The sequence below is a fragment of the Excalfactoria chinensis genome, chromosome 4 (assembly GCF_039878825.1).
Source record: "Excalfactoria chinensis isolate bCotChi1 chromosome 4, bCotChi1.hap2, whole genome shotgun sequence".
Lineage (NCBI taxonomy): Eukaryota > Metazoa > Chordata > Aves > Galliformes > Phasianidae > Excalfactoria > Excalfactoria chinensis.
In genome coordinates this window covers 72,655,870-72,678,857 of record NC_092828.1, presented here as the reverse complement: position 1 = coordinate 72,678,857, position 22,988 = coordinate 72,655,870, and the positions used below count along the sequence as shown (strand labels likewise).

At 41.3% G+C, this 22,988-nt stretch overlaps 1 protein-coding gene across 1 annotated transcript in view; it reads left to right on the top strand.

The window, feature by feature from the left end:
- AMMECR1 (AMMECR nuclear protein 1) overlaps positions 1-22,988 on the top strand; it is a 95,658-nt gene that overhangs the window by 64,875 nt on the left and 7,795 nt on the right. The window contains exons 4-6 of the mRNA XM_072336095.1: positions 17,164-17,278; positions 19,950-20,040; positions 21,734-21,830. Of these exons, the coding sequence (XP_072192196.1) occupies positions 17,164-17,278; positions 19,950-20,040; positions 21,734-21,830 (303 nt within the window). The remainder of the gene's footprint in view (positions 1-17,163; positions 17,279-19,949; positions 20,041-21,733; positions 21,831-22,988) is intronic.

The window sequence follows — 22,988 nt, the reverse complement described above, 5'->3', positions numbered from 1 at the left end:
ATGTCGATGAGTAACTGGGGATATCCCACGATTACTCAGACTTTCCAGATGGGTTTCAGGGAGGAGCCATGTCATTTGTGACTCTGGGCTTTCCCATGACACTCTTGTTTTTCTTGTGCTTCCCACACAGTCCTTTCATGTGAACAAATTCGTTACTTCCCGGGAGTTCAAAGATATGGGTCTAGGTGGGTTGGCACACTAATTGGGTTGAATGTCAGGTTTTTATTTGACTTCATTACTTGACATAAATAACTGGGAAGGAGGGTGGGGATGGGGAAACCGGCAACTCTGGTTTTCTTAGCAAAGCTTTAAAATTCATTGCCAGAACTCATATTCTTCTCTGAGTGATCCAAATAGTCATTGGTAGTCCAAGGGTTTTTTTGGTTAACTTTTTTGTCTTGTTGTATGACAAATCTAGGGAATGCTTTTCAAATTATTTCCTAAAATAATCTGCTAGAGTGAAAATTGTTTTCAGTTGAGAGTTTCAGTGACTTCTTAGTTTCTCAAGCACAACAGACAGATATCACATTAAGAGCCAGTGCTGAGCAGTACCAGGTAAAACTGAGTGTTGTCGCAGGAGAGGAGCACAGACAGAATGTGTCTCACAGCATTTGTGTTTTTAGGGAAGACTTTGCATATGTGGAAACTTGTAGCTAGGACAGAATAGAAGTTGGCATAAAGTTACCTGTTTCTGGGCAAGCTTCTCCTTCTGGCTGTTCTCAGCTCAGTGGGAAATGTTTATTTCCAATACCGAGTAAGGGACATTTCCTGCAGCTTTATTACTAAGGAGGGGGGGGGGGGGGGGGGGGGGGGGGAAGTCCAAAACCAAACATCAAAAAAAATTCTTCCCAGTGCACATACTGGGCAATGCTATGTATGAGAGGGATGTTGGCATAGACTGTGCCTCGCTTTTATGATGCTGGTAACTGTGGTGCAGTGGTGGTGTAGTTGATATCTGAGATAGTAGAAATAAAAGTAGTCTTTCTTCTGTTCAAGAAGCTACATTACGTGAAATCTGCTGTTTTAGTAGATGTTATCAGGGATTAAATGAGGCTAAAGGAAAAAGAAATGTCTCTTACACATACAAGCTGTTAAAATCTTTAAACTCTCTAGCTTTGTGTGGGAAGGACTGTGGGAAAGGAGTCTCTATTAAAGTTTTCAGTCTGTCAACACCTCCTCCATTTAGGAGTTTTCTGATGCTTCCTTTTGAAACTGTATAACGAAGCCACAGCACGAACTGGGTGTGGGAGAATGGCTCCAAAAGCCCTCATTATCTCTGTGCACTTTAACACAAAAATGTTGAAGCTTTTAAAATGTAACTTGCTATTTTCATAGTCCAGGGTAACGAGAATGAAAATGCGCGTGTCAGCTATAGCAGGATTTTATGGTGTTTTTAGACAGTGCCAACAGGTACTTGTTTCTAAAACTCATCCCTGTTACTGGTGTCAACTGGGAAGCTACACCTCGTATCCTTTACAGAGCTGTACAGTTGAGAAGGTAGAAAAGCCCTTGGAAGCAGAAATAGCCCTTCTGCCTCTGGTTGGACATGAGCAGCCACATACAATGCTGAAGAATGTCTGAAGGCTCCTAAGCCTCAAAGCACCTCTGACTCTGGGGTTCTCCATAGGTCTCATAGCCCCCTGCAGCCCATGCGTTCTGCTTCTATCATTTACATATTTGTGGGAATGTAGTCTCTTAAAAGTAGGAATAGCCTGGCTTGACTTGCATCATTGACAAGTGACTGAAGTTTTACTATTGTTTGATGCATTAAAATAGGAGGGAACATACGCATACCTGTGAACAGTTTTTTTTCCTAACCTAATTTTAAAATACTAGGGACAAAAGGAGTTGAGGACAGTCTCTTCTCTTTGAACTCTTGATGCCATTTTCAGCTGTGCTCTGTAAAAGTGAGAGACAGCAACCTGTACGCTCTTTTATATTAAAAACACTCCATCACAGATTTCTGCTTTTGTGTGAATTTTCAAAACTTTTTAAAGCGAGAGTTTATAGATAAATATTCACAGTAGCTTCTTGGCCATGGTGGAAAATGGGTTTTTTGACTGTTGGTACCTATTTGCAGTCTACAGGATTTCTTAGCTTACATTACAGTTTGTTGTTCCTCTGCAGTTACAGTATTTTTTTCTTACTGCATATTACTTGTAATAAAGGGCCAGTAGTCAGGCAAGCAGTCTCTCCATCTGTACAAGTACGTATATAAATAACTCCCACATTAACTTACGGAACTTGTACAGATGTTCGGGAGTGCTCTGATGAGCCTGAGCACAGCTCTTGGGGAATTCCCCATCTGTCATAAATTGTGAGCCCAGCCTCACTGAAATAGGCTTATGTGCAGATGGCAATTACTTGAGCGTCCTATAAGCCATTGTTTCAAAATAAGGTGTTGGAAGCTTTTGTCACCAAGAAGGTGGTGTGATTTCACAGAATCACCAAGGTTGGAAAAGACCTACAAGATCATCCAGTTCAACCATTCACCCATCACTAATAGTTCTCACTAGACCATGTCCTTCAACACAACGTCCAGATGTTCCTTGAACACCTCCAATGTCAGCGACTCCACCACCTCCTTGGGGAGCCCATTCCAGCATTTAACTACCCTTTCTGTAAAGAAGTGTTTTCTAACATCCAGCCTAAACTTGCCTTGGTGCAACTTGAGGCTATTTCCCCTCATCCTGTCACCAGTGAGAAGAGACCTGCCCCGCTCTCACTGTAAGAACCTTTCACGTACTGGAAGAGCGCGATAAGGTCTCCCCTCAGCCTCCTTTTCCCCAGACTAAACAGCCCCTGCTCCCTCAGCCTCTCCTCATAAGGCTGATTTTCCAAGCCCTTCACAAGCCTCATTGCCCTTCTCTGGACCTGCTCCAGTACCTCCATTGTCCTTTTTGTACTGAGGTGCCCAAAACTGAACACAGTACTAGAGGTGAGGCCTCACCAATGCTGAGTTCCGGGGCAGGATGACTTCCCTAGTCCTGCTCACCACACCATTCCAGATAAAAGCCAGGATGCCATTGGCCTTCTTGGCCACCTGGGCACACTGCTGGCTCATATTCAGCTGACTGTCAGCACACCAAGGTCCCTTTCCATCAGGCAGCTTTCCAGCCACTCCTCCCCAAGCCTGTAGGGTTGCGTGGGGTCGTTGTGACCAAAATGCAGGATCTGACACTTGGCCCTATTGAAACTTATGCCTTTAACCTTGGCTTATCAATCCAGTCTATATAGCTCCCTCTGTAGTGCCCTTCATCCCTCTGGCAGATCAACACTCCCAACTTGGTGTCATCTGCAGACTTACTGAGTGTGCACTCAATCCCCTCATCAAGATCATCAATGAAGATGTTAAACAGAAGCAGTCCCAGCACTGAGCCCTGGGGGATGACGCTCGTGACTGGCTGCCAACTGGATTCCACTCCATTGACCACAACTCTTTGGGCCCTTGGACTTGTGGCAGTCCAGTTGGAGCAGCAGGTCTCTGACTGTGTTCTCCTGAACTGTGGGGGGTTTAGTCTGCTCCCCAGCTGAGACTACCAGGTCAGAGTGCAGGGTACCCTGAGGATAACTGGTTTGACCTTTAAAGATAGACATAAAGGAGGCATTCAGAACCTCTGCCTTTTCCTTATCCTCAGTGGTCACATTCCCGGCCTCATCCAGTAAAGAATGGAGATTCTCCCTAGTCCTCCTCTTACTGTTGATGTATTTGTAAAAGAGTTTCTTGTTCCTTTGACTTTGTTAAAGTGAATGCTGTTATACCCTTTTATTTTTTAGTGAGCTTTGAGTTGAGTAGATTTCATGTGGTTTGGATGGGGGAAAAGGAAGAAAAAGCTCTTGGTTTTCAGAGCAGTACAACTTTTTGCTCCTTCCAGCTCAAGTAATTCTGATGGCTTATACTTGTGTGATACCATGAACTATTAAAGCTGTCTGCAACATACAGTTTATTTGGAAGTTTAGACACCAGCCTACCTGCTAGTAGATGTTCTGGTATTTCATTCGATAGCAAAAGCCAGGTTAGACATACGTTCACAATGGTACATTCAGGTGGCAAGTGTCAGTTCAGAGGACTTGTCTTTTTTGTAAGGAAAAGTTGCTGAAATTAATGTTTTAGGATAAAAATATATCTAGTGTTTGATGAAAAGATCAGCAATTCCTCTTGTATTCTGCTCAGCTGAAGTGTGAGTTTAAAGCCAAAATGGATTGACTCAATTGTACGCTTGCTGGAAGCAGCTTGAGTGACTGCATTTGAGGAGGAGACAAAAAAACAACCATGTGCATACCACAGGGATTTTTAACAGCTATGATTCTTATGGAAGACAGTGAAGAGCTTATTCTGTTACTTCTAGGCTGTGTATTTCTAGATGTTAGTATCCTACAGGTATACAGATAGCATGTTGGTTCTGCCATAAAGAGAGTGTGTTTATATTTATGAATGCACAGAAAGAAAGGAGAGGGGAAACGTTGCTTTTAAATAACTGGAAGGTCATTGCAGCCTCAGCCCTCTGACGGCATCACTGCTTTTCAGCAGAATTATTTTTACACGTTCTGTCAAGGAATTGTTTTGTTTCTGTTTCCAGAAGCTTCTACACGATTTGCAAGCTAGTTAGATGGCCCTTTCTCATCTCTGCTGAGGATGCATTCTGCAGTTTGCTCACTTAGCTAGAGAGGCTTTTTTTCCTTTGACCTAGACTGCTAATCCCTCATTGCAAAGTGTGGCAGCTGTGCTTTGTCTGTGGAGGTCTCTGCACCACATGCAGCCTCATTTGTTTGAGCAACCCCCTCTTTGTGTTCAGCTTTTGCAGTTACTGAAAGGATGACTTTCTGTTTTCTTGCTTCATGAACTTGATAGGGTTTTTTTGCAGCCTACAATACGTAAGTACTTTCATAAATGCTGGTTTACAAGAGCTGTTATGGACAGTTTCACAAAGCTGTTTGAGTCAAGTATTCCTGCCATTCAGGAGGTGAACCATTTGTGAGCTGTGTTCTAGAAAAGGTGATGAAACCTAGTCCCATCTAAACATTAAACACTTTTGATATGTTGAATTGTAGCTCTGATGGATGTAATTAAAAATGAACCACTTTTGTGCCTGTTTTGTATCCTCGTTCAGCACTGGCTGATCAAATTTCAGTTGCTGTTGGGATGGTTTGCTCGGTTAAACATGTTTAAATGTATGTGTAGCAGTCTAAGATGTTCAAGTAGTTTAAAGCTAAGTTAACTTGAGAACTAAACAGAATTATTTGCTCTTTTAGGCCTTTACTGTGGTGAATGGCAGAACTCCCATTGCCTTCAAAGGGAGAAGAATTTTTCTTGTATTTCGCTTAAGAGGACGTTATGTGAAATGTTTAATTAGCAAGCACAAATTTGACATTTCAGTTAATTTCTTAGTCAAATATATTCATGTTTATACTTTGAGCTCTAATGATCTTTTATTTTTTAGCTGAGCAAAATTTTCAAATGCATGTGATGCTGCCAAGTTAAACGCATTCCTTCACCACTTATGTTACCATTTGTGAGGTTGCAGACAGAAGTAGTCCAGCCTAACCTGAACCTTTTGCCTCTTCTTCGTTTCTGAACTTTCCATTGCATTCCAGCTTTGTTTTTCATTTGCTACTCCAAATCTGGTTTTGAGTGGAAAACACATGGAGAGCAACAGCTGGCAGACTTGGAATTGGACATAATGTTTAGCTGAGTTTGCAAAGGCTCTGTTGCTTAGATATCTTGACCTTGGATGTAGTGATCTGTGACTGCCCCAACCAGTTACTTCTATAAGCTGAATGTGTTGGTGGCACTGAGGGTACCTCCTGAAGCCAAAGCAACTATGGCAGAAAACGAGAGGGAGTACTGGGATGAAATAGTGATCTGATGTCATGAAAGACAGAAGTGGTGGATTTCCTAACAGGGGAAGGAGAAGGAGGTATACTCACAGCTTCCTCGTGTGATAGAAGGGAGGAAACACGCAGGCAGCAAAGGCTCCAGGTGTATAGAATGGGTGTATGTACCTAAGCTTATTCTGTTTTTGAATTGCTGCGTAGAGGTATTGAGCAATCGTAACTTAGTCTGCAAAACACTGAGAAACAAATGTTGAGAGCCTTTGTTTGTTGCCTTTAATAACAAATTAAGTTTTGTTCTAATGCAGCAATTCACACACAGGAGTGTCTAGAAATCAGAATGCTTTCTTCTGTGCCTACGTGTTCCTGTGAAATAAGGAGTGGCTATTTCTTTCCCTGAGGACTTACTACACATGCTGCACCACGAGGGATCTGCCTCGTGCCTGTCTTTTTTACTATATTTATAAAAACACTGCAAATTAGGTGCCACAAGCTCATACATTAACCTTTACACTGAACAGCGCTCACATTTGCATCTCTTTGTTGGTGCGCTGTGTACTCACAGTATGTGCAAGAGATTGCTCTTGGGTTAGAGCAGACAAAAAAATACAACATAAACGCAGCTGCTTTAAACATAATCCAGGCTGTATAAAAAGGCATCGATTAACAGTGTGTCTTAGGGAACGTGCCAGGGTGCTGTTTGGCTCTCTGTATTATGAATGGTTGTATTCCTGTCTCTGAGATTGTGTGGACCCTCAGTGAACAGACTACAGTCATCTGTATCTTCATAGTTTAGGATGTTTTATTACCTTCATATATTTTCTGTGAGATGTTTAGAGTGAAACCTCATGTGAATATGACGTTTTTCCTTCTCAATTCAATTACTACATATCCTGACATGCTTTTTGCTTTCTTTACTTATAGCCCGATTGTGGGTAATTCCCTGATAACAGGTTTCAAACTATCAACCATAGAACATAGTTTCTGTATTTGTAATAAGCAGCATCAACATCGAGGCCGTTAAACTCCATCTGCAACATCAACTGAATTGAATCCTACGGGCAGCTTTGAATAAAACAGCAGCTAGCGGCGTAGTCTGTAGTACTTCCAGTGACTAAGTTGTATTAAGAATATTGAGTACTCTTTTGTTCCAGGCTTTCAAGTGTATGATGAGAATAAACTTTTTTTTTTATTAAGTTGCAGGAAATTGAATGTTTGTATGTTCAAATAGTATTCCACGTTTAGGTATCATTGCGTTGCTGAGATTAGGAACATATATTTTTTCCATGTTTGCTGAAGAGGAGGCTTTTGACGATGCATAAAGAGCCAGAAATGTTTTTATTAATTTCTGCTTTCTTCAAACTATGACTTGGGCACTTCCGTAGAGGTGAGCACTGAGCGTTGTTCCGTCAGTCAATGATGTGCGGGTTGAGTTTAGCAGTAAAGTGGCCCAAAGGATTTTGACTTCAGTATCTGCTCTGGGGTAAGGAGGTCAATACTGAAAATGCTGTTGAAGATGTAAAGAATTGCAGGTGTAACTTAAAGATTTGAATGGTCACTAATACTCCAGATTGAGAGTTCTGTATCTAATTGAAGAGTTCACTCTTGTTAATTATCTAAACTTTGCCATCTGCTGGAGAGCCTGTTAGCAGCACCGCAATTGAGTCCAATTGGATCTCAGTTTTGGCTTGTCTTTTCTTTCATATGTTCACCATACAAAAGCCTGCACACCAGACCCTGGTCAGTTTTGCTATGCAATTTTTTAATGAGCATCTGGAGCGACAGTGGTAAGCTTACTGTGTTATGTTGTGGGATTATTGTTAGTGCTGTGGATTTGCCTTTGATGTGTATCAAAACAGGACATCTCTGTGGCAAGTGACACCTTTCAGCTTCCTCAGTCTTGGCATGAGTATAACACACACAGTATTATACACACAGCCTTTCTAAATTGCATGGCCCTCATTTATCCCAGCATGATAAAGATGTTGGGAGGGGTGAAGGAGAATATGGAAAAGGCAGAAAAGAAGCCACCACTAATGAAGAAACTACATGTGCAGCTGCTTTACCTTATGTGCAACTGCAGTCAGAAAATGCTGTCAATTGCAAAGCAATTCAGAATAGAAGCAACTGTTTTGTATGGATTTTCTAGCTCATTCTGTTCAGTTCTAGAAGTATGGAGTGCATTCTACATAGCAGTTCTGGCTTCTCGTGCTGGACCTAGGCAAATGCAAAATAATCACACACTTTGTGTTGTAATTTACTACAAAGTGTACTTCTCTGCAACTTGCCTGATCTGGTATTGTGGAGAGCTGCAATTTAGTATGCCTTTGTGAGCATGTACTTGCAACCTGCTAGCAAAGCTCTGCCTGCATCTTTTAAGTTAGGTTAATCTAAAGTAAGAAAAACATAGATTTTCAGTGTAATAGGACGTTTTATAGTAATGCAGAATGACTCCCCCACTCTCCGTGGGATTAAAGCAGTATGAGAAAAATGCAGAGTTCTGGCATCTTTGCTTTTTCTTTGCAGACAAGGAGAAAATTAATTCCTTTAGAACCGCAGAAGCAGTGCAGAGATCTTTGGCCTCAAGGAAAAAAGTAAGAATGTTGAAGCCATAGAAACTTGACTCTCACAAATGTAATTGGGGAACTACAGTATTACTGGTTGTGAGGTCCTGTGGCAGTCAGTGGCTCAGTGTCTGGATAGAGAGATGAGGTGTCCCTCTGGGGTTGGTGCTGGGGCTGATACTCTTCAGTGTCTTCACCAGTGGCATTAACAGTGGGATCAAGTGCATCGTTAGCAAGTTTGTGGATGACACCATGCTGAGTGGTGCAGTTGACACATCTAGGGGATGGGATGCCATCCTTACAGTCTGAGCAGTGGGCCCAGGAGAACCACATCAGGTTCAGCAAATCAAGTGTAAGGTCTGCACCTGGGTTGTGGCAACCCCTCCTGTCAGCACAAGCTGAGGGATGTAAGGATAGAGCACGGCCTTGCCAAAAAGGACTTGGGGATGCTGGTGGATGGCAGGCTGGACAACGTGAGCCATCACTGTGCCCTCACAGACCAGAAAGCCAACCATACCCTCGAGATATCCTGTGTTTGTTGTTCTGTACATGCTGTGGGGTTGACATCGTGTGTGTACCAGGAGTCAAGATAGCCAGAATAAGAAATAAAGATTAAAATAAAGATGTGTCTGGAAACCATAGGTGTCCTTAGAAATATTCTGTAAATAACATCTTGATGGTTTCAGCAGTTGGCAGGAGGTGAACTACAGCACTTGTTCAGGGAAAAAACAAGGTTCTGAAAGTGTTATCAGCTGTACTGCAGTGGTTTGGTTTTTAGTTGTGGGTGGGCAGCACAACACACGTGTGTATGCTTAATGATACGCAGATCACACGAAACACAGCTGGTGTGCCAGAAGGTCATGCAGCCATCCAGAGGGGACTCAACAGGCTGGAGAAAAGGACTCTTGTAGTTCAATAAGTGCAGAGTTCTGCCCCTCGGGAGGAACAGCCCAGGCACCGGGACATGCTGGGGGCACCCAGCTGGGAAGCAGCCTGGTAGGAAAGGACATGGGGATCCTGGTGCACACCAAGTCAAACAAGAACCAGCAGTGTCTCCTTGCTGCAGAGAAGGCCAGTGGTATTCTTGAGTGCATTAGGCAATGATGAAGGAGCAGTTAATTGTGGTTTGTCCTAATTGTCTCTTCACGTATCAAGAATTCTACAAATGAAGTAATTGGAATTATTCTTTTTATTCCTCATGTATTTGAATTGCATTTAAGTTGGCACTGTGTGAATATACCTTTCAGGAACTCCCAGTACAATACTGCAGTGTTGAGAAAAAATCTCTGCTTTATTGCCAGTTTTTAATACAACATTTGTTAACTCTTTGTTCATTACATTTCCTTTTTTTCAGCATTATTCTTAAAGGAGCCCCGTTAAGTAGGGACTGTTAAGTCTTTAAGGTTCTGTTATTACCAACAGCAGTCACTTCAGGTTTGTTCTTGACCATGAACCATTGTGACATGACTGGCACAGCACTGCTCTCAACACAAACCCCAGCTGGGCACCTCTGTCATCACACAGACTTGATGCTGTCCCATGGGGGAAGATGTGGTTGTTCGGCAGCATCAATTCAGAGCCTTGTCCATGGATTCTTGTAGCATGTCTCAGTGGCAGACTTAGACAAATGGCTCGCCAATGGAGCAGTTAAGGTACACATTGTTAGTTGTCTTTTAGATGAAGGTTATTGTTTTCCAAATCAAACCAACTGTCTAAAAGGGTATCAGAATGTTGCCTTTTCTCCTCTTAACCTGGATGGCTGCAGCTAAACCGCTGGGAGCTTGAAGCCCCTGAGGGGAGGAGAGGCAGACAGGGGGGGAGAGCTTTCCTGGCGTACTTCAGTTTTCAAGAGTTAGGAAAATTGAGTGAAGAGCCACAATGTCAGATCAGTATTTTATTGCTCCTACCTGAAAGGCTGCTGTGCCGTAGTAATTAATTAGGCACAGTTATAGAACTATTTCTGTGCAAAATGTCAGCAAGTGGTGGGGATGGGGGGGGGCTTGTTTGTTTTTTTCCTCCCACTCTGGGGCTGCCACTTAGCAACGTAATGTGCAGGAAGTAGAAATGTTGTTCTTTCTGTCTCCCAGATGTGAGGGAGGGTTCAGGAAAAGCACAGAACACGGCATTCACAGTTGTTTTGTTTCCTGGAAATTATGAAGTCCTTAAAAAAGAAAAAAAGGAAGTAAAGAAAGACAATGTAATTTGGAATGAATCACTCCTTGAAATCCATGCAAGTTGGCAAATCTCTCCCAGCTTAAGTCCTCTTTCAGCAGACAAGCGTGCTCGGCCCTGTTCTGGCTTAAAAGTAATTGCATGTTGTGACACGGAATCTGCTAAGGCTGTTGGGGTTGCTGATTTTGGTGACTTGCATAAGTGCTCCTCAGTTTCTTCTTTATTGAAGTTACTCAAGAAAAAGAAGTAAAAATCTCAAGTAACATCAATGGTGGAACTCTGCAACAGGACGAACTGTGAACGTTGCAGTTTTTTCCTGAGATCCTGTCACTAAATGTCTCTTGTTGCTGTTATCTAAAACGCAATGAGTTTGCCACCTGTTCATTTCAGGGCGCTTTAACTGAAGAGGCCCATTGGGCTCAGTTTATCAGTGTAGGACCATTTATTTGTGAAAGGCATTTTCCAAGTTAGCTCTGCTAAGCATATTCCTCTTGATGAATGAAGGGCAACAGGACGACACTTGCAGAAAGGAATGAAAAGGGTTTTCACCAGGTGGTTTGTGAAGTCATTTGCCAGCAGTGTAAAAGTAAAGTAATGCCAATGTACTGCATATTGGGAGAGCACAGTAGTTTGTAAAATACTGTGTTCATCACTGTGTTGATTCAGGAAACTGTTGTTTACTTTAGATGCCAAAAGTTATGTTTTGTTTTGTGCTCTATATAGGAAACTGGATTAATTAAGAACAAATGGTCTGTACTAGAGAGAACTCCAAAACTAATGGATTTGTTTTAATTCATTTGCCTAAGTTCACCCATTCTGATAGCAGTATCTCTACGCTGTAGGCTGAGCAGATTGTGAAAGAGAGGCTGCCACAGAGGGATTTTTAGGAGAACTTGGATTCTGTTCTTGGTTCTGTCTCTGATTCACTGTGTAAGCGTCCTAGATTGCGTGAGTCACTCAAAGTCTCTGCCTCATTTACCCTTCCTTTAAAAGGAGCTTGTTACTTACATCGTGCCCAATATTTGACTATTTCTTTTGCATCTTTTCCCACTGTGTTATGTTAAAGCTCCCAAAGTAATTTCCAATACTTACACAACTGTATCCAGTTTTGCATAACCTTTACCCAGTTTGGATCTTCCCACAGAAATTATTTAGTGAGAAATTTAATAATTGCTATGATTATATGCTAATAAAATAGTAAGAATTTAATTCATTTAATGTCTTCATTTGTCCACGCATAAATCCCTCTTCACTTGTTGCAGTACCTCTGTGCTGGGAATCTTTACAGAAGCTTTACATTCAAACATGATGGTTTTCACACACCTCTAAACTGAGTAACATAGTTCCATTTCTCTGTTTGATTTTCCTGTTTGCCACCCAGCTGCCACAGCCCCTAGGAACTAGAGGTTCTCAAAGGCTGAGGCTGATTATTGTATCTCTTAGCATTTCTATACAGAGGTTACAGCTGGAGAGCACAGTTGTGAATTGTGCTCACCTGCTCATACTGTTGTTCCAGATATTCTCATGGTACTTTAAGCAAGGTGTAGCCCTAAGGAATATAAGCTTTAATTATATTGCCAATAATATCACACTGCTAGTTGTAATTCAAAATAGATTAAACTGTATCTTTACATCTTTTCAATGTCTTGAAAGAGTTCGCAAGCGTTTTCTTACATTCCCAAGTACAAAGAGGAGTGGAGCATGAAACATGAACTTGGTGAAAGAGTATTTCTGGAGAGCTTCTGGACAAACGAGCTTCATTTAAGCAGGAGCTGTGATGTGTGTAGCACGGCTCAGCCCAAGAAAAAGTGGTTGCTGAGAGTACTTTGTGTTTTCTTGGCTGGCAGTAGGCCTTGTCTTGGTAGGACACCCAAAACTTCATAAATCAAGTATCTTTAATGAGAAATGCTGTGCGTGTGTGCATGCATGTTGTGTCTAAAAATAGTTTTCTTTGAACAGGATTCAATTTTGACTTTGCCTGCTTTGCTTTTAACATGAAGCAGAACCCCATGTGGAAAAACTAATGTCATTTTATTGGCCAGCTAAAATTCCTCCTGCTTGGCACTGCTTCTTTTCAACTCCTCACAACCAAGTACTTCTAGTTAGTCAGCAGCAGGATATGTAAATTCATCCTGGGCATTAGGAAATAAAGAGCAGATGGTGTAGAAAATGTGTTTTTTTAATAGTGTTTTTTCCTTTAATGCTGCTTTTTTTTCTCTTGTTAAGTTGAACTCTGCTTAGTTTTTCCAACTTACTTTACTAATTATTTCCACTTACCTCTCCTTCATTCTAAGCTCAACAAAAAAAATGCGGAGTTTATTTTTTAAGCCTGATTCCTGATATACCTGTCCTTACTCCAATGGAATCCATTTGTATTTCTAACCAAAGAATAGCAAAAGAATTTAGCATTGAGTAAGATGGTAAAATCATGATCTAGTAATGATTCTGTCAAAGAAACACAACAAAGTCTCTTCTGCTAATGAAGAATTGCCTGCACACAGTTACGTAGAGAATTCATTCTGAGCAGCTCACACCAGTAATAAGTTTAAGGAAAGCGAGCACGTGTTTTCTTGTCTCTCTGCTATGCTTGCTTTAAATGGACCATCACGAATCATACTAACAGTAAAAGGGAGGTCAGAGTCTGAATTTACATACGTACATCTTTGTAGAGTGTATGAAGTGTATAATAAGTGCCAAACCGTTGTCTCTAGAAACTGAAATTCTTTTTCCACAGAACAGGAGCTACAAAAATTAAAGCTCGTGCACACTTTCTTATGCTGGGTAAGTGCTGAGATCTGCTGGCGTTTCTGACCGTCTGTTAACCATCGCACAAAACTAAGCTCTCAGTGTGGACAGCTGCCCATGAGGAAGTCTACTGGATGCCATCCACTTGTTGTGCTGAAGTCATCACAATAGCCAGTAGATGGTGACTTGCCAAATATCCCCGAGATAAATTCTGTTTATCTTTGAATAATTGCAGTCTCGAGGATTACAGATGAATTCAGAAGTGAAACATGTCTAATGACATCCATGTTTCCTGCTAACTACACATTCAGTTTTAAGCTGGTTTTCCAAAATCTGACTGATTACAATTTTTGGGCACCTCCAGTCTCATACGTTCAGCACAGGCAGACAGAATATTCTCTGCGTAGACAACCTGTACAAATAAATGCATTCTCCTTGTCCCTTCAGTTTGTTCTGTTGATTGTTTGTGAGCACAAATTTCTCCAGCTAGATTTGGGTTTTATTTACGGGGACAAAGCTGTTCTGAATGACAGAAACAAACTGTAACATGGGATCTGGAGGAAAGGAGGAACGTAATATTCTGTAGCGAGCAGTTGCGGTGGCATCCGAAACTTGAATTCCAGTCTCTGAGGGGTTTGTTCTGCAGGTGTCTCAGTTAGCAGCAGCAGTGCTAACACTGGACCTGTGTGAAGATGTCCGTAGTGCTGTAGGCATTAGGGAACGAGTTCCCAGCAGGGTGTACAGATCAATAAAGCATCTTGCACTTCTGAAGGGATTGTCTCAGGTCTGGCTAAAATGGCACTATCCTGTGGTAAGCAGTGCTGTAGGTATTGTGAGGTAGTTACGTGAAAGCAAGGCCTCGTGCCAGTTTCAAATTAGTGAATAATAGAATTAGCCAGTCAAGCTTACTAATAGCATGTGTACGATGTACTGCGCTGCTCTGCTTTCACTAAAGTTCACTACTTTTGTTGGCTGTGTTTGCCTGAGGCTTTCTGCCTTTGTCTGCCTTTCAGCTTGCACTGCGTTCACAGGAAGGCTTTGTATCACAGTGTTTTATCAGTAGGTAAATTCATCATAAATCACTCATTTTATGTTTAATTATCACTGCATTTGAGATGTGGCTTACATGCCGTGTATGATGTTTGTTTCTGTATAACTTAGAAGTACCTTAAATTAAGGACGGCTCCCTGTCTAGCAATGCCAGTGCAGCAGATGCTCAGTGAGTGGGACGACCTTGCCTGGACTTCAGCTTGTGTGGTGATTGGGATCAGGCTTATCCTGCAGCTTTTGCTGCAGCACGTTTGAATTCACACGTGCATTTTGGCAGCTTTAGGAAGGGGAAGTGAATGCTGGATAAACTCGAATCAAGACGTGCCAAAAGAAGTGGGGAAAAAAAAAAAAGCCTTTTCTGTTTTTCTGAAGGTTATAAATTCTTACAATAGGTGTTTGCATGGTGGGATTGTCGCATACGTTATGAAAAATGGGGTTAAACAAGGATGGCATATCCATGCATGCTGTTGTTTTATAAGGTACCTGAACTTTAGTTTGTTAATGAAATGCTGTTTGTCTCTTTGGGTGCTGTTCAGTGGTGTATCCAAATAGATTGGTTATGTGATAGAGGTAGAGTATACCTCAGGGAAATGAGGAGTTTGCATGTAAACAAACTTGCAGCAGCACCAGATTCTGTTTGGATCACGTTTTTGTTAATCAAAATATCAAAAGAAGGTTGGGGTTTCTGATGAAATTTCAAGAGTGTGTTTGCATGCACTTATTAAATAAACTCACGGGGAGCTGTGAAGTGCTGAGATCCCATCTCTGGCTCCCAATTCCTAAGCTTTAAACAACTGGATTCCCACAGTATTCCAGGCAAGCACACCCTGGGTATTTATTGTGTTCTTGTATTTATCCCTTTTGCCATCTGCTGCTGGTTACTGTTTAATGCTGAGCAAGATGGACTTCTGGTTTGAGCTATCCCTGTGTTCAGAGTGTCCTCCCTTTATGTGTTTTTCCTATGCGGAGAAATACGAAGGCTGAATTAGCCACTCATATTTTCATCTGTCTGTCTTCAGCTGTGGCCGTGTAAGTAGATCCCTGATAACTCTGAAACATCAGGTAGCAGAGAAAGGTAACTGCCCCATTCTCTGCAGTTGCACAGCTGCCTTTGCAGATCCCATCAACAGAATCTTGGAGAAGGTCATGTTTGGTACGATCTTCAGTGAAAGTCATTACCTAAATATCATGGGCATTATGCTTTCAATCCTGTTAGTGTTCCCAGTTCTTCACATGTCTGGTTGGCACTATCCAACTGTTTTGGCTAGTTACGTGTTGTCCCAACATCTTTTCTCTTTGTCTATGTCAGATTTGACTGGACTTGCCTAGAATTCCTCCAAAATACTGGGTAGAACAGACCTACCTTCTGTTCCCTAGTTTTACAGTGATCGTATCTCCATAAAGAAAATCTGAATTTCTTATTGATTTTATAATGTAAAATTACCAAGGTTTGGAGAAGAGCCTCCATTAATTCCAGTACTACATTCTTTTTATTTTTGTAATTGTAGCGTGTCTGAGAAAAAGCCTGCTTTCCTCCCCACATCACCAAAAAAGAAGGGTTCTATTTTAATTCTTCAGTGGATGGGATTCAGTCAAGATGGAATGCTATTTCTGGTTAAATGCTTTTGTTTGCTTTAATAATGTTAGACCACTCTTTATGTAACGTAATTATATCAGCCATGTTCTGAGGGCCATGGACATGGCTGTAATTGTATCAGCCAGCAGCAGCCGCTGGCTGTGGGTCAAGAAAAAGGAGTAAGAATAATCAAGTTGTTATATGGAAACATGTGAAGAACTTGGTAGTTATTTAACAAGTCTCTTAATGATAGACTCTCCTTACTTAACAAAAAGCTTAGTTGGCAGATCACTGTTTTTGTTGGAAGTGAGTGTGTTTAAACTCATATGTCACATCTAAAATCCTAAGAAAACAAGAAGTGAAGGGATACCACATTTGCCTTAACCTCCCCTTTTCCAACTGAACTGGTTCTTAACCAAACTCATGCAAGTAGGTTTTTAGGTGTTCCTGTTGGTGGTACTGCTTGCTGTCTGTTCATGCTTTGCTTTTCAAGGGGTCCTGGAACACACAGAGAAGGTTTTTCCTGTTACTGAGTTCTGTCAATTAGATGTATGTTCATCTGTGGAACGGTACCTTAGCCTGAGGATTAATGTAGCTGTTTGCAAGCTTCCATGTTACTAATCATTACCTCTGCTTTGCAGAACACCTTCAAGTCCTGTAGGTTTGCGAGTGTAGAACTCCTGGATGTTTTTACCTTTCTGTTAATCTTTACCAGTAAGCATGAATATATATGTATAATTTTTTTTTGTAGAATATTCTGTTTGATTGGATTTATTTATTTTTTAACCGAAGAATTAAATTCCACAGTTTGATGGCTGTATTACGTGTTTGATTTTTGCAGGCTGTAACATTTCCCCTCCGTATCGTACAGTTCAACCTATTTCAAAAGGGATTTGCTAAATTGCAGGTAGTACAGCTATTGTTCAACCTTCTCCAAAACGTCCTGGTGGTTCGTTAGTAAGCAGCAGAACCCTCTCAGGAAGGAATGGCCCTCAGAGCTCCACCTGACTGGCCAGCCAAGAAATCTGAAGTAAATGTCTAAGGAAAAGGTTGGGGATGTTGGTCAGTGTGTTACGCTGACGACTGGATTGTCAAACTGGTCATCATTTCATCAGTTGTTGGGGTTGGGTGTTTTTTGAGTGACACTTTTCAGTCGAGTCAATAGATCTTTGAACTCTATTTAAAAAAAAAAAAAAGTATGAAATTCTGTTTTGTCTTCAACAGTGCCCTTAAAGATAGTCGTTTCCCCCCAATGACGAGGGATGAGCTGCCACGGCTTTTCTGCTCAGTGTCTCTACTCACTAACTTTGAAGATGTATGTGACTACATGGACTGGGAGGTAAGGATTTCACACGTCTTGTAAGAAAACATCTTTGATAACCATGAGCATCTGTAGCAGAACTCTCACTGTTTGAACCATCTGCGTATATTCAATGTAGTCACTGTTTGGCACTCTATACGGATGGTTTTGTGTAACGATTCAAGGTGCTGTTTTGGTAGAACTGCCACGGCCTTGAAAGCCTGAGCCAAAAAAATGGAATGCAGTTGATTCCATTTTTCTTCCTTTGCTTTCTGAGCAAGTGACCTGCATGGAGAACACAAAGCGCTGATAGAGTGAGGCCACATAACTGGCAGCTCTTGTTTTCCTCTGCTCCTTATCCATGGAGCAGAATCTTGTTCTACGTGGCTGGTTCTAGGAAACCTGCATGCATTCTCTCAGAGCAGCAGCGTAAAAGCCACAGATTAAGAAGCTTTTAGAGTTACTTCTGGGAAGGTGTACTAGTAGGAAGAAGTGTTATTCTGGATTCTTACATCCTTTCCCAAATTACTTGGTTTTAGATGCTTGCAAAAAAGTAAATTTCTGGATTTATGACCAACTTCTCATCTCAGCCAGGATGATCGTTGTGTTGTACTTTTAGTCTGTATTTGGACTTTGTATTTGCTTCTGGACGTGTTTCAGTGCTAGAGACACCTCACAAATTAAGAGTATTTTCATGTCATAATGACTTCCCCACAACAGTGGCTTAGCCCTACTGGATATTTAGGAATTCTTAATAGAAAAAGAGGTTTCCTGTTGGGCTCACACATAACAAATGTGCATTGAAAGGAAATGTCGTTTGTTGTCACCGTGGTAGAAGGCACCACAGGATGGTGGTCTCCACCTGTAACCTCAGCACTGTGAAGTCTGCAGGAGCTGAAAATATATGAGCACTTAAAATCAGCCAAATGCATAAGTAGTTAGTGCGGTGTTACTGTTGTAAGGCTAACATTCATTTTTCCATCAATTACCTACAGTAGCATTTGTTTCTGTGCCACATAACCTACTTCATTAATGAAGTTTACCTGGCAAACTTGGTGATTCATGCTTCATTAATAGGTCCCATTTAAGCTCAACAGGTTGTCTGTTTTCCTGTTTACAGTAATATAAACAGTTTGTGTTGATAGGACGCGCTTTGAGAAGACCCCACTAATCTGGTGGACTTATGGATGAATTTTTCTTCTGTATTTTCTTTTATTCAGGAAAGGGAGTAATATCAACAGAGTGTTCTTTTCTGGCAGTTTGCAGATCAAACTGTCAGCGTTCTCCTAGCGTAGTGCCTAAAAATGACTTGGTGACTTTGCTGAGAATAGCCCAGTAGGAGCAGATTGGAAACTGGTATAAGCTTAATAACTGACAGTGACTCCATGGAAAAGCTTTGTGAAATTCCTTCCACGGTCTGCTGGTTTGTGCTTGGCTTTTAAATATGGCTGAACTACTCTTGGCTGTAACAGTCCGACACGACAGAGAAGCCATCTTCTTTAATGGCAATAGTCACACGTTGTAGTATAGATGAGATTTCAGGAGGCCTTGAGCTGTGCCGTGTTGATGCGATGCTTCTCAGGAAGTTGGAGGCAGTTTGTATCTTACAGCAGTCTGAAATAGCGTTCTTTTAATTTGATACCAACCTTTTTCTGTTCTAATAAAAAGCCTTTCAAAATTGATATGGGCAAAGACGTGCAAAGGAGTGTTATTAGAATGAGATATTTGGGACTTAAGTGCTGATCTTCATTTGCAGTGTTCTTGCAGCTGCAAAAACATACTCTGTTCTCATTTTAGCAATAAACTAAGTAGGTTTTAGCCTCTAACACCATTTCTTTTTACTTCCATGCTCTTTAAGTTCATAATTGCATCATCTGAGTATACAGATCTGAACTCTGTAGTGGTTATATATCCATTTTATGAAAGTTAAGTGATGAAATACATTAAAATTGGCAGCAGATTCAATATGCTAGCCTCTCATTAATTTTTCCTTTGTAAGGAGTGGTAATTTCATGCAGAAATCTTGTGGAGAATGTGGCCAAGACTTCTCCCATTTCTCCGTGCTTATGTCATATATAAAAGTCACAGACCTTAAAGAATAAAGTCTTAAAAGGAGCAAATATTAATTGACCGAGTGGTCATTAAGAGCTCTGTAGATGCCCCTTAGTTGTTTTTTCATTGTCACATGGTTATGTTAAAAGCAGTTATTGCTGGAGAGTGTTTCTTATTAAATTTGGGGTTGAAAAACAAACGCCATAGAAAATACTGTCTGATCGCTTCTTAAATGTGGACTCTTCATTTCCTCACGTAAAGTGGGAAACTTTGGGTTTATATGGAAATAACAATATTTTGTGCCTGAAAACAAAAATAACCAGTTATTAATGTTTTGAACTTCAAAGCAGCTTGTTGTTGTAGTACCTTGAAACTTAAATAATGCCCTGGAAAGGTACCTGGCCTCTTTCTTTTTTGATAACTCCTGTATAAAATACTTCTGCCTTGAGATGAGTAGTTTTGGTTTCTGCTAAGGCATTCTGCCATATTGCTCTAGTAGTATGGAATGGGAAACTGGAAGCTGAGTGCTGTCCTTGTACATGAGCTTGCAAAATGGCATTAACCATCGAAAGTTTCACGTGTCGAGCTTTATCATGTTAGAAATCTCTTGTATCTGATTATTTTTTTATGTACTAATAAAACTGCCCGTTTCTTGCAGGTGGGTGTACATGGCATTAGAATAGAATTCATCAATGAAAAAGGATCAAAACGCACCGCCACCTACTTACCGGAGGTTGCAAAGGAGCAAGGTCATTGTTGCACTTTATTTCATATGATCTGGTGAAGAATTTAAACATACGTGTAAATCTAAAATGCAATATTTGACCTTGCACTGATGTCAGATGATGGAGCAATATTTAATTGTAAGAAAAGACTCTTCTATAAAATGCCAATTACGTGTCTGTCTCAATAGCCCTGTAGGGACTCAGTAAACTGTAGCTGTTCTGAAGCAAGTGCTAACCTTAGGGAAGGTGTAAGAAAATAAATCATGGAGGGGTGGCGCAGTGCTGCTACCAAACTTCCCTTTTTTGGCCAAAAGCTGTTCATTTTCATGTAATTGTTACCCTGTGATTTTAGGCGTGTGAAAGCTCTGTTGATATACAGGCTGTCTGTCTGGACCATGCTCTTAACAGCTGCTTTATTCCCAGGTTTGCAGTGGTGGAGCTTTTCCCATTAGGTATTTGCTTTTAGTATTTAATTCCTGCTATGAACAGTGGCTCCTGGGTTTTGGGATGGGTGGGAACAAATTATTTTCATACTGGAATTTCAAAATACGGTTACAAAAGTAGCCATTTCAATAGGAGGACAGACTTCTTGTGAATCAAAAACCGTCCATATACGGTAGCTTTTGTTGAGCAGCTGTTTGTGGAGCCCAGCTACTCATTGAAGTTTTTTCTCTTTGAGGCTTAAAAGTGTGTCTCAGCCTTTTGAATTTTGCATTGCCACTTCTTCATTTTCCTCCTGGTGCACTAAGTGAGAGGAATGAAACCGTCATTAGCAGATAATAGATAATTTGGTTTCCCAGTGGTCACTTAAAAGCTCAGTTGCCTTCCAAGGCAGCTCTTTTCCTTTTCAATCTAAGGTTGGCTGGTCACCAAAGGGTTCTTTTGTTAAGACCTTTGGTGATCACTTACACACGTATTTTGCAGTATTTTAATGAAGGACTTGGGGGAGGGGTTAAGTTTCTTACTCATGGTAGACTATGTGGTAGACTATGCATTACAGTCTGACTCTTGAAATTAACCAAAATTGGTGTTCTTTCCTTTTTTTTCTGTTGTAAAAACGCAGTGTGACAAACTTAATCGCATCTTTGGGAAATAAGAAGTCTATTCTAGAAATATTGGGCTTGCTCAAATGGGCACGTAGGAGTTCGGAGTAGCACAACTTTATTGAGAACAGGAGTGAATCTGAATTCTTGTTGCGTCACTCTTTAAACTACCCGGCCTGCTACCTATCACAGGTGTTCTGTCATTTGAAATATCACTCTTACATTTGCAGTGGTATTTATGGAGAGCATTAATGCCTGAAGTTCTCTCCACCCATTGAGTTAATAAATCTTAGGAATTTTCTTTCATACATAAAGGAAGCTTTCGGTGCTGCCAGAGATGTGTGATCAGACTGTGATTAATGATCTGAACCACTCAGAGAATTGCAGTTTTGTTTGTCACTGTCAGTCACCAGGATGTTGTGGGTCCACTCTTAAAGTGTTTCAACCACAAGATAAAAATGTGTTGCTGGTAGAGCAAGCTTTATGCCCGATGAGATGCTGCTCAGCATCTTTCCCACAGCTGTCTCCTGCACAGGAGAACGGGCCCCTGTTTCATGCATAACTTCAAGAGAGCAGTTGTGTTCCGGTATCACTGTGTATTGTGCTGTGTTTCTGCAACATCTGTTCCTACTGCTGTCATGCTCATGAATTTTTACTACTGTGAAATTCTACAGGATGGGACCACATTCAAACCATAGATTCCTTATTGAGGAAAGGAGGCTACAAAGCTCCGATCACTAATGAATTCAGGAAAACCATAAAGCTAACCAGGTATGCATCGCGGGGATACTCCCGGTAAGCCCTGGTGGTTTGGTTTTAGTGTGATGAGTTCATTTCTTGGTAAGTGGTTGTTTCAGATGTTAACAGTAAGCTTTCCTCTGTGTATTATTAATATATTCTTTCTTTTCACAACAGGAATACAGACTTCTGAGAATATCTGTGCCTTGCATTAAATACAGTAGGGATTACAGGCACTAAGCAAGGAAGAAAGGGCTGCTAAGTAGCTTGCAACATATATACCAGGGAGTATATATATATATATATATTGTTTCATAACTCTGAGAAATCCTTGCAGCGTATCAGCTCTGCAGCTTTACAGTTTGCTCATTGGCTGCAGTGGATCTCAAGGGTCTGTTATTAAGGGGGATTACTTGCCATTGTCACGTTGTATTTGAGCAGTTGGTGCTCTGTAGGCCGCGCAGTGCCCTGAGCTGTTCAGCTGAGCCGGTGCTGGGGCTTTTCCCTCCTGCCGAGCAGGGGCTTCATCTCCTAGCAGGTGCTGGGCATGCAAACTGGGGTGCTGATCTGACGGGTGGTGCACCGGCTTGACTGCATCAGGTACTCTAGGAAGGAAGATAGAAGTGCAGTGCTTTATTTCATCCTCAGACACTGTTGTATATTGTGTGCCCGTTGTAACGCTTGTTTAATGTGATGTGCTCGTGAGAGCTCATTAGCAGGTCGGATCCAGAATGTTATAGAATGGGCCACAGATGTTCCACCTATAAAACTGTAGCTGTGCAGTGAAAGGTGAAAGAGCAGATGTCAATAGGAAGCCCTGTAAAACAACATGATTTTATAACCATGCAGTACAAAGTGACTGCTGAGCTCTAGCTGTTTATTCCATGCTTTGAGAACTAGGGATTTTATGAATCCTGTGTCATAAGGAGGTACTGACTGATAACCCATGAGGTTTCTTTTCTCTCTGCGGGGATAACAAACATTATTAATACAGCTCATAAATTTGGTAGTTGGACACCTTTGTCCAGCACTGTTATTCTTCCTACCTTTTGTCAGTCTGTAGGGACTCTGAGGGATATGGGGTTCATTTATTTAATGCTGGGTATGTTACCATCACTTCTGGGTACTTAATTCTTTGGGAATTCCTTCCTCCTTAGTGCAGCTGGATTGGGTGTGAGCTCGACTCGACTC